This window comes from Saccostrea echinata, unplaced genomic scaffold (assembly GCF_033153115.1).
Source record: "Saccostrea echinata isolate AGI-Se365-2 ecotype Australia unplaced genomic scaffold, CSIRO_AGI_Sech_v1 ptg000001l, whole genome shotgun sequence".
Lineage (NCBI taxonomy): Eukaryota > Metazoa > Mollusca > Bivalvia > Ostreida > Ostreidae > Saccostrea > Saccostrea echinata.
In genome coordinates this window covers 43,747,195-43,760,525 of record NW_026889750.1, presented here as the reverse complement: position 1 = coordinate 43,760,525, position 13,331 = coordinate 43,747,195, and the positions used below count along the sequence as shown (strand labels likewise).

Here is a 13,331-nt window from a genome sequence, read left to right as displayed (position 1 = left end):
GAAGAGGCACTCTTGCTCTTCATAACTATGTACTTAGTTACTTTATTTAATACCCAGGAGCAAAGAAGAAAATTTTCAAAGAAATAATGCACTTTCACTATATGATCTATATAGCCCCACCCTGGGGCCAGAACCCCTGACCCTGGAGCCATGAATTTCACAATTTTGGTAGAGGGCTCAATGCTTATTACAATGATGCCAACAGTTTGACTGCTTGATGTCCAGGAGTAAAGAAGAAGATTTTTAAAGATTGCATTATTTTTGGTGGTTTTAGCCCCACCCCTAAGGCCCCAGGGGGGCAGGGACCATGAAATTCACAATTTTTGTTCCCCTTCACCCAAAGATGCTATATGCCAAATTTGGTTGAAATTGGTTAAGCGGTTTCAGAGAAGAAGCTAAAAATGTTCAAATGTTAACACACAATGCATGCCGACCGACGAGAACGGATAGCAATAGGTCACCTGAGTGACTCAGGTGACCTAAAAAAACAGAAGCCATTTTATTGCACCTTTAATTCAAGGATATACATGCATTGCAATGTATAGGAACACATAAAATGTGTACTTTTTAACACTTATATATATTGTGCCACTGGAAAAATGTGTTCATGATCTTCACATGTGACCTGCCTGTTTACATTGGGATAAGTCTATCCAAATCAACTTAACCTGTAGTTTAACTTTTATAAAACCCACAATACTTAATCTAAGTAATATCAACATCCAAATTCTTACTGAGAATCAACTGAAAATTATCATCTGATGTTATTGTGAAAGAATGATGTCACAATTATGTAATATCTTAACCCACAAAATGGATAACTTGATCCAATGTGGACCTAATGTGAGTTTACCAACAATTACCTGACCTAATTCAGATTAACTTTTTAGTGTTAGACTAGCCCTAAAGTTCCTCCTTCTCAAATTAAGTTTTTTTTTTTAAGAAAATGCAATAATACACAACCTAAATTTAGCTTGTCTTGATTGGAAACTACAGCAGCATCATGGTTTCCATGACTACCAAATGTGACATCACCAAGATGAAGAAGAGCTGCCAACAGCTGGAGAATGTTCTGGATATCCTGAGGACAAGTACACAATATTTCTTATCAAACACTTGTACTTCCATACTATTAGTCTGTATATATACTTCATGTGTATTTAGTAAATAACTCTTAAAAGATACAAGTACTCGCACCTTAGCATGAAACAAATGAGTTTTTCTTCAAAACAGCCATCAATTTTACAATGTTACAAACAACCACTACCAAATTTGAGGCAAAAATCTCTTTCAAAAAAATGAGAGTACTAATATATCTTTATTAAGAAATACCTAGTTACATGATAAAAATCTATCCACATTGGGAGTTTAAGGGGGCTTCTTTCATAGCAAATTACTTAATATGCACCAAATTCATTGACTTACATCAGTGGTAAATCCTATAAACTGTAGACATTGTTTGAGTTCCCAGAACTTTTCTTTATTGGTTGTGTTTATCAGACTTTTCATGTCCAAACCCTTCTGTGCCAAGTATCTGTAGGGACAAAACAATACTTCTATAAAGCATAGAGAGCTGACACAGAAAGAACACCAGTAGCTTTTCGATCCTGGAGGAGAAATAATCAGTTCACTTAAATCACGAGACTTACCTGAGTTGACAGAGACTAAAAAGTTGATACAAAATTACATTTTCTCCTGCGTTTTGTGATGACTGAGAGCTGAAGTATATTTTTCAAGATATTACAGAGTTTATATACAGTCAAACCTGTCAAAGCTACCACCTGTGTTTCGGGACTTCCAGTCATATGCAACCACTTAATTCCTCCAAAGAATTTTTGTTATATTTTACCTGCATTCAGTGACTTCCTGTCTAACGCTACATGCAACCATAATTTTTCTTCCAAAAACAGTTTAAGACCCTAAATTTAGTGACTTTCATCCCTGCTTTTCAGGTCTTGACTTAATATAAGATGTCTTACTCACCTCTGCATTTTGAGATTTTCTGAGTTAATTTTGACCTGGTCACCTATATTTTGAGATGTCCCTGACTTGATACCAGATTATTCTACTCACCTTTGATTTGATATGTCCCTCAACCAATACCAGATTAACCTACTCACCTGTGTTGTGAGATGTCTCCAAGCTGATACCAGATTAATCTACTCACCTGTGATTGAGATGTCTCCGAGCTGATACCAGATTAATCTACTCACCTGTGTTGTGAGATGTCTCCGAGCTGATACCAGATTAATCTACTCACCTGTGATTGAGATGTCTCTGAGCTGATACCAGATTAATCTACTCACCTGTGTTTTGAGATGTCCATGAGCTGATACTGGATTAACCTACTCACCTGTGTTTTGAGATGTCCCTGAGTTGATACCAGATAAACCTACTCACCTGTGTTTTGAGATGTCCATGAGCTGATACTGGATTAACCTACTCACCTGTGTTTTGAGATGTCCTTGAGTTGATACCAGATAAACCTACTCACCTGTGTTTTGAGATGTCCATGAGCTGATACTGGATTAACCTACTCACCTGTGTTGTGAGATGTCCCTGAGTTGATACCAGATAAACCTACTCACCTGTGTTTTGAGATGTCCATGAGCTGATACTGGATTAACCTACTCACCTGTGTTTTGAGATGTCCTTGAGTTGATACCAGATAAATCTACTCACCTGTGTTTTAGATATTCATGAGCTGATACCAGATAAACCTACTCACCTGTGTTTTGAGATGTCCCTGAGCTGGTAGAGGTTGGCTTCTTCTGGTGACATTCCTGAGAACATCCAGTAAAATATGTGATAGTTTAGTTCCCATTCCCCCTGGAACACCACTCTGGACTTCTCCAGCAGGAATTCTGTCAGGTTAGCTTTTAACATAAATAAAATAACAAGAGTCCACTGGAACATAATGCTCACAAGAACAAGATCAATTCAAGATAATGACAAATGAAGCTACTTATTGTGGCCCACATGCCAATGGCCATAACTTCAACAACTCTACAAGTATGTACACATTTTAATGCCTGACTTGTACACTATCTGTAGCATTTCCATTCTTGAAAAGGTCTCTATTAACTTGACATGTGTGAAATTGTTTAACTTCTATTGTTAGCCTACCCTGATCTAACAATCAATAACTTGCTTGCTTCATGCAGGTATGTTAAGGCAGTACCCCGATCATATTTCGGTGAATTTAGACTTTTTTCATAAAATGTAACATTGATAAATCTGAAAAGCCATAGATAAAGCATTTACTATCATTATCCATTGTATAGACGTCATTGAGTCTTAGGCTAAAAGAAGCACTCCACTACGACGCCATCACGTGACGTCTATAAATAGAAAAATCGCCTTACTGAAAAAGTGAAAAGTTCAACACTACCCCGAGGATATTTCATTTCTTTTTGTGAAAATAATTATGTAAAAACATCCCTGTGCCATGAAAAGTGCTGCTAGAATCCTACTCTCCTGATACAGAAAAAAATATTCCAGAGTTTCGCATGAAACCTTACCAAAATTTTACATTTTGTACATACGATCAAGGAATTGTCATCAATTCATGTTAACTACACGATTCTAGCAGCACTTTCCAAGTACTATGGAATACAAGCTTTCGATACAAACAAAAATTATGTTTCAAAGTATGCAGCGTAGTGTTGAACTTTTTCATCTTTGTTGTTATAGAAGGACAGAGGAAAGGCTGATCGGGATTTCAAATCCTGCCTGTGTTCCTTATAAGAAAACATGAGAAGAATAAATCAGCGTACCTGAATCTTAATCTTTTATTCCTTATGAATCACATATGACATTCATGGTATATGCTTTAAAACCCCCATTTCATATATTTGTTTACATGAATTCTCGTCACGTTTAATTTTCACTCGGCAAATATTTGATCAATAGTTATGACGTCAGGGGTTTGGTATTTAACCCCCGTGTTAAATACTTAGCTATTTATACCATAAAAAAAACAGCAAGATTTAGTTAATATTATGTTTTTTAATGATTCCATTCATTTCTCGGACCTAAAATTAAACTTTAAATATAGATATTAAGAAATCATTATCTCTAAAGTTCACGTCATACAGCTTACAATGACGTCATATTGTATAGGCAAGTAGGATATCTGGGTGTAGCCTTAACATACCCGCGCAATCATGGAATAAGATTGTAGTTTCTTCTTATTTTTTCCTTCTTCAACCCTACATTAAACTATACTATCCCAACTAGTGAACAAATTTGAATCTGTGGGAAATGGGTTTGATTGCATATTTCAAGATTTGACAAACTGTAGCCTTGCTGTGCTTGAAAGTAGATTATTAATGATTCTGCTTTTATATTTCTGAAAGTTTGGCCCACCTATTTGGTCAAATTCAAACTCAAGGGGTCATTATTTGAAGAAACTTGAGTATATAATGAAGATTGTACATAAGAATTTTTTCACTTGTCCAGTGGATAATAATACCTCCCACAATTTTTCCTTTTCCATTGAAACTCAGCTGCATGAACTTGGCAAATCGACTGGAGTTTGAGTTGACCACAGTCTTGGCATTTCCAAAAGCTTCTAACAAAGGATTCACCTGCAGAAAAACAGAATCACAAATTTCATCTACAGGTTAATTCCCTAAATAACTTATGTGCCTGATTATAATAAGAGTTGTAATGAACACATGTAACAGACCCAAATTCTACCTCAGTTTTCTGTCAAAGCCTGCTGTTGAATTTGCTTTCTTACCCCCTTTTTACAAACCTATAATATCCTGTCAAAGAGTTTTCTTTCTTCACCCCCTTGTATTTTACTCTGCCTATTAAATATGCTTTCTTCATCCTCTTGTACAAACCTATAATAACTTGTCATGGAGTTTGCTTTGTTCAAAACCTTGTATTATTCTGTCATATCCTATTTTTAAATATGCCTTCTTCATCCCCTTGTACTAACCTGTGATGTCCTGCTGTTGAGTTTGCCTTCTTCACCCCCTTGTACTAACCTGTGATGTCCTACTGTTGAGTTTGCCTTCCTCAGCCCCTAGTACTAACCTGTAATGTCCTGCTGTTGAGTTTGCCTTCTTCATCCCCTAGTACTAACCTGTGATGTCCTACTGTTGAGTTTGCCTTCTTCAGCCCCTAGTACTAACCTGTAATGTCCTACTGTTGAGTTTGCCTTCTTCACCCCCTAGTACTAACCTTTGATGTCCTACTGTTGAGTTTGCCTTCTTCATCCCCTTGTACTAACCTGTGATGTCCTGCTGTTGAGTTTGTTTTCTTCACCCCCTTGTACTAACCTGTAATGTCCTACTGTTGAGTTTGCTTTCTTCACCCCCTCATACTAACCTGTGATGTCCTGCCGTTGAGTTTGCATTCTTCACCCCCTTGTACTAACCTGTGATGTCCTGCTGTTGAGTATGCCTTCTTCACCCCCTCATACTAACCTGTGATGTCCTGCTGTTGAGTATGCCTTCTTCACCCCCTCGTACTAACCTGTGATGTCCTGCTGTTGAGTTTGTTTTCCTCGCCCCCTCGTACTAACCTGTGATATCTTGTTCCTGAGGTTGCTCTCCTCACTTCCTGCGATACACACCAGGTGTTGTACCAGGTATTTACAGGTCTCAGTTTTGCCGGCACCACTTTCCCCAGAAATGACACAACACTGTGAGGTATTGGTTGACAACAGACATTTGTAGGCTTTCTCTGCTACATCATACACATGTGGGGGTAAGGGGACTGAACTCTTAGAATGGTACTTTTGTGACACCTTTAAGTTAAGCAAATTGTTTTTTTTTTTTACTGCAATCCGCATGTATCTGTGATTTTATAAATATTTCTTACATCTTAAACAATTATGTACACAAAAACACCCATTTCAATTACATAAGTATCTCTTTTAAAATGGCTTACCTCCTTGGAATATATTTGAAGATCTTGAAATGGATTAAGTGCGATGAGAATGTCACCAATGTGGGTCTAAAAACAAAACAGAAAAGTTTAATAAAGCCAGAAGAAATATGGAAGAGATGTATTTCTTGATAAAATTGTTTTGTCCACATTAGTAAACTGGGTTGACAATTTCTTAATTTAAAATCTTACATAGATCTGTCCACCAGTAAACCTCTTCTGGATTTCTTTAAGAATGGCACTCTCAGAGATATCAGTAAGATCTGCCAGATTGTCAGATTCCATCACTGATGGAAGTTGGGCCTGTTGATCAGTAAGATACCAGTTAAGATTCAAACCGCACTTCTATCACAAAGCAATACAGATAGAGTGTAAAAGTTCTTAATCTCCTACAATTTACTCAGTCTTCTCCAACTCTATCTATCCCCCTTCCAATTTATTTTCTTATTCCTATATTCCCCCTTCTCTTTCTAGTTGCCCTCTACTTCACCTTGTCTTTTCCTCCAAAGAAGTCACCTCTGCTATTCATCAACCATCCACTATGTCTATATTCCATTTCAAATGGTCTACTCTCATCCTTTCTAGTTCCCTGCCACATTCTCTTGTCTCCACTAATCCACTCTAGTTTCCTCCAACCTTAATTCAGTCCCAGTCTTCCCCAACCTCTAAGGTCCACTCTAACATTATCTAGATCTAGCTTCTTCCTCCAATCTTGTCTACTCCCATCCTATCTAGTCCCATCCCACTTTATCAAGTCTCCTCCAACTACATCTAGTCCCCTACCACTCTATATAGTCTCCTCCCACTCTATCAAATCTCCTCCTGACCTACCTAGTCTTCCACTCTATCAAGTTTCCTGACCTATCAAGTCTCCTCCCACTCTATCCAGTCTCCTCCAACTCTATCAAGTTTCCTCCCACTCTATCTACTTTCCTCCCACTCTATCAAGTCTCTCCATACTCTGTCAAGTCTCTTATTACTCTATCAAGTCTCCTCTCACTCTATGTTTTCTTCTATTACTCTATCTAGTCTCCTCCCAATCTACTTGTCTCCTCCCAATCTACTAGTCTCCTCTTACTCTATTTAGTCTCCTCCCAATCTACTAGTCTCCTCCCACACTATCAAGTCTCCTCTCACTCCATCTAGTCTCCTTCCACTTAATCAAGTCTCTTCCCACTCTATCAAGTGCCCTCTTCCTCAATCAAGTCTCCTCCCAATCTACCTAGTCTTCTCCCCCTCTTTCAAATCTCCTCCTATTCTATCAAATATTTTCTTGCTCTATCAAGTCTCCTCTCATTCGATCTAACTTCCTGTCACTCTATCTAATCTCCTCCCATTTGATCAAGTCTCCTACTTTATCAAGTCTCCTCTCACTCTATCTTACCTCCTATCACTCTTTCTAGTCTCCTCCCAATCTACTAGTCAACCTCCCAATCTACTAGTCTCCTCCCACTCTATCAAGTCTCCTCTCACTCCATCTTGTCTCCTCCCACTTTGTCAAGTCTCCTCCTACTCATCCAGTCCCCTCTTCTTCAATCAAGTTTCCTCCCAAGCTACATAGTCTTCTTCCCCTCCATCAAATCGCCTCCCATTCTGTCAAGTCTCCTCCCACTCTATTTAGTCTTCTCCCACTCCATCAAGTCTCCTCCCATTCGATCTAACCTCCTATCACTCTATCTTATCTCCTCCCACTTGATCATCTCCTACTCTAAAAGTCTCCTCTCACTCTATCTTACCTCCAATCACACTAACTAGTCTCCCTCTACTCTACCTAGTCTCCTCCCACTCTATCAAGTCTCCTCCCCCCTGAACCTTGTCTTCCTCCAACCTATCTTACCTCCTATCACTCTATCAAGTCTCCTCCCACTTCATCAAATCTCCTCCCCCCTTAACCTTGTCTTCCTCCAACCTATATCACCTCCTATCACTCTACCTAGTCTCCTCCCACTTCATTAAGTCTCCTCCCCCCTTAACCTTGTCTTCCTCCAACCTATCTTACCTCCTATCACTCTACCAAGTCTCCTCCCACTTCATCAAGTCTCCTCCCCCCTTAACCTTGTCTTCCTCCAACCTATCTTACCTCCTATCACTCTACCTAGTCTCCTCCCATCCTATCTCACTTTCTATCACTCTATTTAATCTCCTCCCACTATATGCCCTTCTAGCTTCAGTCTCTTCCTCCTATCATGTTTTCTCCCATCTTATTCGACATCCTCTCATTCATCTATACTCCCCTACTCTTATTTGTCCCCCCATGCTCTTTCTAGTCCTCTCCCATTATCAAACCTCATCCATTTAATCAACCCTTCTCTCTATCTGGCCTACCTTGGACTCATTGACATTTCTCCAGATTTTAGAAATGTATATTTCCTCATATATGTCATCTGCTGACTCCTTGTCATCATGGTTACTGTTGTCTGCCCCAGATATGTCCTCTTCTTCTGTCCTACTCTCAATCTTCTTCCTCTGTTTCACCTCCAGGAACTCATCCTCCTTAGCAAGAGTTGTGTGCCGTGATCGACTGTGAATGTGTTACCATTTGATTCAAATTTTCAATTTCAAATGCACTTAACATTTAATAGAATGAATTCATAAGTATTACAATTTTTAATTGAAATTTAAGTAACGGGTTCCTAGAAAATCAGCTTATTCATTTTAGTTGTGGAGGGACAGATATGTATGGATACTGCACAGGGAGAAAAATCATGCAATTAGAGGGTTGGTCAATGGTTCTTTAGACCTTTATAAATAAACTCTACCCCATTTTTTGCCATTTCCTAATCATCTCACCTTGGAAAGACGTTGTGGCCCTTCATTTGTATAAAATTTGAATTCTCATTACCGAAAGACGCTTTGTGCTAAGATTTGTTGAAATTGGTGAAGTGGATCTTGAAAGTTTGAATAGTTAATGGATGCCAAATAGACAGACATCAGACAAGACAAACTTTCATCAGAAAAGGACACTTAAGGTCAAGATCTAGTAAATAAAAGGAGCCTACAGATTTTTCAAATTTGAGAAATAAATTCCTTTAATGAAGCTTTATAAGTATAGCTTGGTCAAATAAGGTGTTTCGGGGCATAATTTGTAGGGGTAAACAAGACGAAAAACCATATCTTAAACTTTCATTTTCATTGAAAAATCAAGAAAATCAGTCATGAATATGGGAGTATTTTCCATATCAGACAAATTAAATGTATCCAGATTGCCTACAGTCTCTCAGAAAACGGTATTTTGTATGTTCTTAGCCTCTTCTTTAAAATAATATTGAATTGAATATAGGTTTCGGGATTACTTTTCATGTGATTTCAAATTGAATTCCAGAAAAGTACTTTATTTTCTACATAATTCTTTTATAGCTGTAAAGTACGGGAGAAAGAAAGTTTAATTTGATTATGACGTCATAATGGATCTAGCATCAAAATGGTAGTCTAAAATCATTTACTAGATCTTGACCTTAAGTTTCCTCTCCTCTAGAGCATAAATTAACCCCAACATGCCTTTCCAGGTTTACAGAATTAAACTTACTCTGTATGTCCTGCTCCCTGTGCAACTTTTATTCAAAATACTCTACTAACTTACACATTTTTACTGTTGATGCGTACAAGATAACCGAGCATAGCTTCATCTCCTGCTTCTATATCATCATCATCGTCGTCATCCAGGTTCTCTGGAAGCTCCGAGTCTCGCCAGGACAACCGTTTCTTTTGCTTCCTCTCTGCCTTAGTCAGCAGAGCCCGGATGTTATCGTTATTGGCCACTTGTGATGGGGTACAACCATTACAGTCTGTTAAGAGGGGGTCAGCCCCTGATTTCAGCAGAGTCTGAACAATCCTCATCTAAATTAAACACTCATTATGTCATTCATATGGTGAAAAACTTATTGTAAAATCATACATTTTCGTGACGTCAAATTTTCGTGGTTTGAGGAAAAAATATTGGTTCGTGGGGTTTTGATTTCATGTTTGAAGAAGTGCTGAGTTTTTATATGTGAGAAAATTTACATTTCTTGGAGGACATGAATTCGTGGGTTTCTTCATACCTCGAAAACAACTAAAATATACCCCCCATGAAAATTAATGATTTCACAGAAGTCAAGGAGACATATCTTAGTCCTTAAAGCTACATGACCTTCTTCCTTATTGACTTTTTCAGAAAACGTACCCAGTAGTCACATATGAAGAGACTTCAATTCATTGTGTGATTTATGTGATGTCAGCCATTAAAATTACCTGATTAAATCTGGATGCGACATGAAGCGAGGTCCATCCATAATTATCAGTCTGATTGACGTCTGCTCCGTGCTTCAGTAGAAGGCGTGTCACTTTTCTGTACCCATTAGCACAGGCAATGTGAAGCTATCAATAAGGAATCTCAACTGACATTTAAAGAGACATAACACAAACAAAAATTTGATGTCTGTATTGATATATATTTTTGGACTGATTTCGAATAGAAATGACATAATAAATCCCCAAAATATAAAGAAATCATAAGTTTTCTTTGGTGCTAAAATATGCAACTTTGTTTTGGATTCTACATAATTCTATGCAAAATTTTGCACATATTTTTAACATTGTGACAAAATCTTACTAATTCTCCCACTTTACATGGCAAACATTATTTCAGGTTACCCATTTGAATATAAATCTATAAAAAAATATTGCTGATTTCTGAAAAAAAAGGTTTATTAGTGTTATATATCCTTAAGTTTAAAACAGTAAACCATACAGAGAAAATTCTACAATTTAGGAAAATGATTTTTTTTTAAAGTAATGGAAGCTTTTTCAAAAGTTATATCTTTATTCTTTATGGAAGGGAAAAAAACCTGGTTTAATATGCTCAAAGAAAATATTAAAATGGCACATGGAAACTGGAAGTTGTGACAGTGCAAGAGATAATAAATTTAAAGCATTTATACAGGAAATGAATTTTGGACCAGACAACTATGACCTCATCACTACTCTGATTTTTTCCAGTCTTACCAGAGTGACTCCATCCTCGTTCCCTTTATTCGGACTTCCTCCCTGTGATAGGTGATCCTTGACGTCGTTAAACATTTTACGAGGAAGCTTCAGTCGAATCTCCTCCAGATGTTTTTCATTAATACCTGTTATAAAAAAAAAAAACTAGTTGATAAGCAGCATTATTAATTGAGGTTTAACTTTACCAGTGCTTAACAGATTACACATATTTTACTGTACCTTGCTTCTCCATGTGTTTGAGCATTATTTCTTGTGTCTCTGACTCCTCAGGTGCATGGTCCATTGGAAAAAATCCATCCAAGTCCTGCTTTGTTATGTCAGCTCCATTCTGTAACATAAAACCATTAAACTGGGATTTAAACATAATAGATTTCATTATTATTAAGGACTTCTTCAATTTACATTTTGCTAAGAAAAAATAAGTTTGTAATTTTACTAGATCTGAATCTTTTAAAGCAAATTAGGTATTATTTCAAGAATGAAGATTTTTACATTGAGAAGCAATTGAACCATGTCCACAGCCTGGCAATGACAAGCCATATGAAGTGGTGTCCAGCCATCCATGTCGACAGCATTGACATCAGCACCCTCTCTGAGCAACATCTCAGCCGTAGAATAGTTCTCCTCCTCGACACACTAAAATAGGTCAATTTCCTATTTTACTTAGAATATTCTCTTTAACATTATGCTAGCATAAAATGTAAATATGTCTATTAAATGATCAATAAGTAACTAGTTTTCTTTTAGTAAAATGAGGAGTTAAACTGTTTTTAAATAAAAATTCTCATGACCCAATGTAAAAAGACTAGATCTGGGAGAATGACTTACTTTATGTAACAAAGATGTGTCATTACCAGTCCTAAAGTCTTTGTTTACTCCAATACGTAACAAACGAGCCACTACAAAAATAATATGACATTTTATCATCAGATCTGACTGAAATATTTTAACTGAAGTACTCATTTACAGAATCAGATGTGCACATATTTAGTCTTCTACAATCCCCATCCTAGAGTGATCCACCATAAAAAATGTGGAATCAACATTATTATTACCTTACCTACAGTAAGCATAATTAAAATTAATTTTAATAGTAATTAAATAATTCAATTTTAATGGTAATTTTTAACAGCAATTAAAGGGTAAAGTATAAACAATATTTGAATTCACAAATATTTGATTTCACAAATATACACCGTAGACTTATTTTTTTAATGTGGGATTAATTTACGCTATGTATGCGGTTACAAAATTTCTGTGGGAATTGTTTTCGTGCACTTAAGGTGCATTTAAGAAAAACAACGGCAATCCAAGAAATCCACATAAATTCTTACCCGCGGATTGAACATAAATTTTGATTCTATGGAATTATGACCTCATGGGAAAAAAAGAATGTTTACAGTATATATATAAGAAAAACTAAACCCTATAAAATTAAGCAGCCTATAAGTCAATCAATTCAGAAGTGGAGCAGCATATTATAAAATTTGATTTCATACAACAAGCAAGGAATACATAGCCTCACCCTCTCTATCATTAAAGTTTTCCACAGCATCCTGAAGAAGGAAGGTTTCTCCAAACTCCACTCTGGTTTTCTTGCGATTCTCCTTGCGCTCTCTCTTTTCATGACTTTCTCTCTCCTGTTTGAGGAATTCCAGGTATTTCTTTACCTGTTCTTTACGTAGCTGTCTTGTGACTTTCTGTCTTTGGGGGGTTGTAAGGGATTCCAAAATCGACTGATCCATTCTTTTTTGAACTAATTAATCTGAAGAAAAGCTCAAAGGTAAGTCAAAACTTCATTTACTGTTAAAAAAAAAAAGACATGAGATTAGACACTCGACCATAATACATGTAATAAATTTATTTTCTAAGACATGTCGGACCCAGCATTATTCTTAAAACTACTCTTTGTTGGATTTAGAATTCAATCTAAAAGTTAAATCTATATTAACATGATTAATTTTATTCTAAAAGGGTGTATGATTTGAAACATTTTATAAATTTATACCCACAGGTCACCTGTTGTCTTCTGAAACTCCTCCATTTATACTTCATTCAATAGAGAAGATTTCAAAAATACAAAATATAACATTCTGAACATTTTATTGATAAGATTTATAAATTTTTCTATAAATTTGTTAACTTTGCTAATTCAAAATATTAATGTTATTTTTAACAGAGGAGGATTAAATATAGTAAACAAGTGGGCCTACGAGATATCAGATTTCAAACAGTTGCAAGTCTCTTTTATTTTTGTCTCTGATTACTTAAAACAAGACTGTTTTTATCACATCAATAATTCATAATATCAAATTTATCATATCAATGTCTTTGAACTACAAAAGTTTACTTCTGACAAAAATTCAGGGAAGTGAAACTCCCTGAAATTTAAGGGAAATTACATTGTTTTCTTTTTCTCTGATAGTGAACTTTATCTGCATTGTTTC

The 13,331-nt window shown here is 36.4% G+C and overlaps 1 protein-coding gene across 1 annotated transcript in view; it reads right to left on the bottom strand.

Annotated features, from left to right (window-relative positions):
* Positions 1-12,629, bottom strand: part of LOC133197696 (unconventional myosin-XVI-like) — a 67,185-nt gene extending 54,556 nt beyond the window's left edge. The window contains exons 1-15 of the mRNA XM_061333853.1: positions 12,410-12,629; positions 11,713-11,783; positions 11,377-11,520; positions 11,104-11,212; positions 10,885-11,009; positions 10,132-10,257; positions 9,482-9,738; positions 8,227-8,422; positions 6,094-6,204; positions 5,905-5,970; positions 5,537-5,761; positions 4,475-4,589; positions 2,729-2,876; positions 1,426-1,534; positions 964-1,081 (exon numbers count right to left, since the gene is read on the bottom strand). Coding sequence (XP_061189837.1) covers positions 964-1,081; positions 1,426-1,534; positions 2,729-2,876; positions 4,475-4,589; positions 5,537-5,761; positions 5,905-5,970; positions 6,094-6,204; positions 8,227-8,422; positions 9,482-9,738; positions 10,132-10,257; positions 10,885-11,009; positions 11,104-11,212; positions 11,377-11,520; positions 11,713-11,783; positions 12,410-12,629 — 2,140 coding nt within the window. The remainder of the gene's footprint in view (positions 1-963; positions 1,082-1,425; positions 1,535-2,728; positions 2,877-4,474; positions 4,590-5,536; positions 5,762-5,904; positions 5,971-6,093; positions 6,205-8,226; positions 8,423-9,481; positions 9,739-10,131; positions 10,258-10,884; positions 11,010-11,103; positions 11,213-11,376; positions 11,521-11,712; positions 11,784-12,409) is intronic.
* Positions 12,630-13,331: the final 702 nt, after the last annotated feature.